At 45.8% G+C, this 3,451-nt stretch overlaps 1 protein-coding gene across 1 annotated transcript in view; it reads right to left on the reverse strand.

The window, feature by feature from the left end:
• Positions 1-802: 802 nt before the first annotated feature.
• Positions 803-3,451, reverse strand: part of DACT2 (dishevelled-binding antagonist of beta-catenin 2) — a 42,268-nt gene continuing 39,619 nt past the window's right edge. The window contains exon 4 of the mRNA XM_009891476.1: positions 803-2,601. Coding sequence (XP_009889778.1) covers positions 803-2,601 — 1,799 coding nt within the window. The remainder of the gene's footprint in view (positions 2,602-3,451) is intronic.

Here is a 3,451-nt window from a genome sequence, read left to right on the forward strand (position 1 = left end):
ATTGAGTTTGCAATTCCAGGGGCAAAGCTATAATCTCAGTCGCAGCTATTCACACACTGTGGCACTGAGCCCTTATGTTCTTTTACCCATTCACAAATGAACAATAACGTGGAACATCATAAACAGGGGGGTTGGAAAAAACCAACACCCTATAGTCTCAATTTTCAACAGGAAACAAACTGAAGTCTTGTTCTCATTCACAAATACATTTTCCCTCTTGATTAAACATAGTATGTTTTTATGGAGAACAGACTCATCCTCCTGATGTTTAGGAGAAGGTATGGGATGGCTGATCTGAAAGAAAGTAAAACTATTGAGAGCACCGACAGCTTTTCTATATGAGCACAGTAACAGCTGGATGGTTAATGCAGACTTCAGCCTGCAAAGAATTCCTCACAAGAGAGGAAACCAAATAGCCAACTGGGAAGAGCCCCTCTTCTTGGGAAGCCTTTGTGTCTGGGACTGATTTGGTGGGTACATATGGCAAACAAACCATCAAGAGCCTGCCTGTAAAATATTATGGCCGAAGTTGTTTTCATTTTCACCACAGTGAGCCTTCTGCATAGTAAAAAAAGGCATCACACAATATACACAGATCCATATTTACAGAATAAATGGCAAAAGAGAAAATTAGATACAGTGACATTTATGTCCAGGCATTAACAAACAAGATCCCTTGTGTCAATTCAGGGGTTATACAGGTTCTTTTAAGCAAGTCCTTTTCTTTGCACATGGGTTCTCTTGTTTTGCAAGTGAGAACCAGCAGGATGTCTCACTGTAAGAAACAGATGCTTGCTCTCCCTTAAACCATGGTCATGACCTTCAGAGAGGCAGGTTGGAATCTCCTAATCTTCTTCTTTAGTGCCTTTGAAGCTTTGATGCGACAGATTTTGGGCACTGGGGGAAGAGGCTTGGAAGAGGCCTGGACAGTCCCTGATTGTCTGACTGAACCTTCAGGCCAAATCAGCTCACTTTCATCCCCCTCATCATAGTCAAGGGCAAGGCTGCTACTGTTACTGCTGCCATCCGAATCGCTTTCACTGGACTCACTGTCCCCGAAACGGTTAGTCGTGAAATCGCTGACCTCTCCTTCGCTGGTCTCTGCGATGGTGGAGTGAAAGAGGGAAGCACACTCTGCAGAGTACTCGGAGTGGTCTGATTCACTTTTGGCATAAGCTCCGTGGCGCTGACTCTTGGAGCGAGCCCTCATACTGACAGTGCGCAGGACACCAGCTCTCCTTGCTGGCTGCCTTGGTGCTCCCAGGCCAAAGCTACTAGAGAGGCTGGCCAGGTGGGCCTTGGCAGAGATCTCCACTGAGGACTGCCACTTGCGCTGCTTCTTCTTGTTGGCTGTGTCTACGCAAGCTCCTTCAAGGGAATACAGTGCATTGGCAGAGGCTCTGTAAAGCTCTGGCCTGGATGGGACGGTGGGGAGCCTGACCTGCACAGGCAACAGACTAGACTCTGAGCACGACCTGCCAGTCACATCACCAGAATAAGAAGGTCTCCGCACAAGGCTCTTTGCTCCGTGTGGTCTTTGGGGCTGATTCCACTCAGCAGGCAGCCTGGCAGCCCCATGGGTCCCTCTCGCCTTCTCCATGCAAAAGGCTTGCTTCCCAGACCGTAGTACCTTTTCACTGTTTCTCCTCTTTATCTTCACTGCCTTTGTTTTGGAGCTGGCAAACTTGACGCGGACTTGGTGGGATTCTGCAGGAACAAACTGAGCATGAACGAACTCACTCCGTGCCACTCGCTCATGACCTCCGCCGTTAGCCAATTTGGCATTGCCACACTTTTTGAGGGGCAGCTTTCTGGGTAGGATGGCTTTAACGTTCCAGGTGCCCAGGCTGGAGTCCTCCTGGCACAGCTGCAAGCAGGATGAACTGCGCTCCACGCTGCTCTCCGCTGCTTCTGCCAGAGGAGAGCCCCTTGCTGCTGCCTTGGCAGGGTAACAACTATTCACAGCTGATGGCTCTGTGTCAGGCCGAGCGGATGGCTGTTCTTCATTCACACAGTCGATGGTCTCCTGCTGCTTGGCACATTCCCCCTCCAGCACCTCTCTCTGCAGCTTCTCTTCAGCTTTGTTACTTTCCAGAGAGCTTGCTTGTTTTTCCAGCTGGCTACTGCTGCTGTTAATTTTCACTCCACCGGCGCTGGGGGTTATAATGAGTCTCTGGTGCATTGTGGCTGGCTGGCTCTTTGTTGAAACCCACTCACTGGCATCAGCCCGATTGTTCCCTTTGCATCTTGTCAGCTGAAGTAATTTATTGATGTAACCCCCTGGCTTGGCCTCAGTGGTTGGCCGAGTCCTAATCAAGCTGGGACCCGTGGCACTAGGCATGGGTTTGCTGGGAGAAGCCTGGAGGTCTGCTTCTGGGGATGTCCCCACCAGGGAAAAAAGGGGACTTTGTAAAGCCACTGCATGAAGGGGGCTTGGATAAGGATACACATCAATGCCATTCTTGGAGACCAAGTCATTCTGGAATTTGGGGTCCATGCTGAACAAGTGCATGTCTCCATCATGGCACAGAGGCAACATGGATTTGGGATCTGTCTCTTTCTGAAATCTAGTGTCTGATGGAATGAGTCTTTCCAAGTCACCTACACAGTGGACAAAAATAAATAACCTAATTAAATCACAGACAATTACATTCAAACTGGCTTATGCTAAAAGTGCTATTTCGGAGGGATGTGCTAGCTTTTCCTAAAATCAGTAGCGTGAACAAAGAAAATAGTTTCAGTCCTCCATTATCACGGAATTACTTCAAGGCTTTTATTCACCTGAGCATAATGGAGATTAGAATGCCTTTTAATGCCTATAATAAAACTCATGGCTTTGCAGGAAATTTAAACTGTCGTACTTGGATGAAAGTAAATCTGTGCATATATAAAAAAGACTAACAGGAACCCAACCAACTAAACAAAAATAAGGGATTATTTTTATTTCTTAGCAGAGATAAAAAGTGAACACAACAACAACAAAGCCTGAAGCTGAATGTCACGTAAAGTTATCCAATACAACAGATATAGTTTTTGAACACTTTCCCCTCAGGACAGGATAAAGACTTCCTCTGGATATATGACTGTAACTCCTGAAATTTCCAGTATGCAGAGTCAATAGCATTTTTTTTGGTAAGTGGTTAAATTTGAATTCCAGCTTTTCCTCCAACCCTTTTATATCATGTGTCTTGGAAAAATCTATAGTACTCAACCAGCTGCTTTAAGAGAACTTACACAGACACTAGGTTATAGTGTTTCTTAACCTCTTAAATGCTGGAAGCTGCAGTTGTTTATTCTTTTCCATTTTGCTTTAGTAAGGCATTAATAAACAGAAGCACTCAACGCACACAGGACAGCCATTTCCAGTCTCATGCCTTTCTCAAGTAAGTAACTTCTTACAATATTTAATTTCAGAAAGAAATATTCAGAGGTTTTATTAAATCAGGAATGC

This window comes from Charadrius vociferus, unplaced genomic scaffold (genome assembly GCF_000708025.1).
Source record: "Charadrius vociferus isolate BGI_N301 unplaced genomic scaffold, ASM70802v2 scaffold68, whole genome shotgun sequence".
Classification (NCBI taxonomy): Eukaryota; Metazoa; Chordata; class Aves; order Charadriiformes; family Charadriidae; genus Charadrius; species Charadrius vociferus.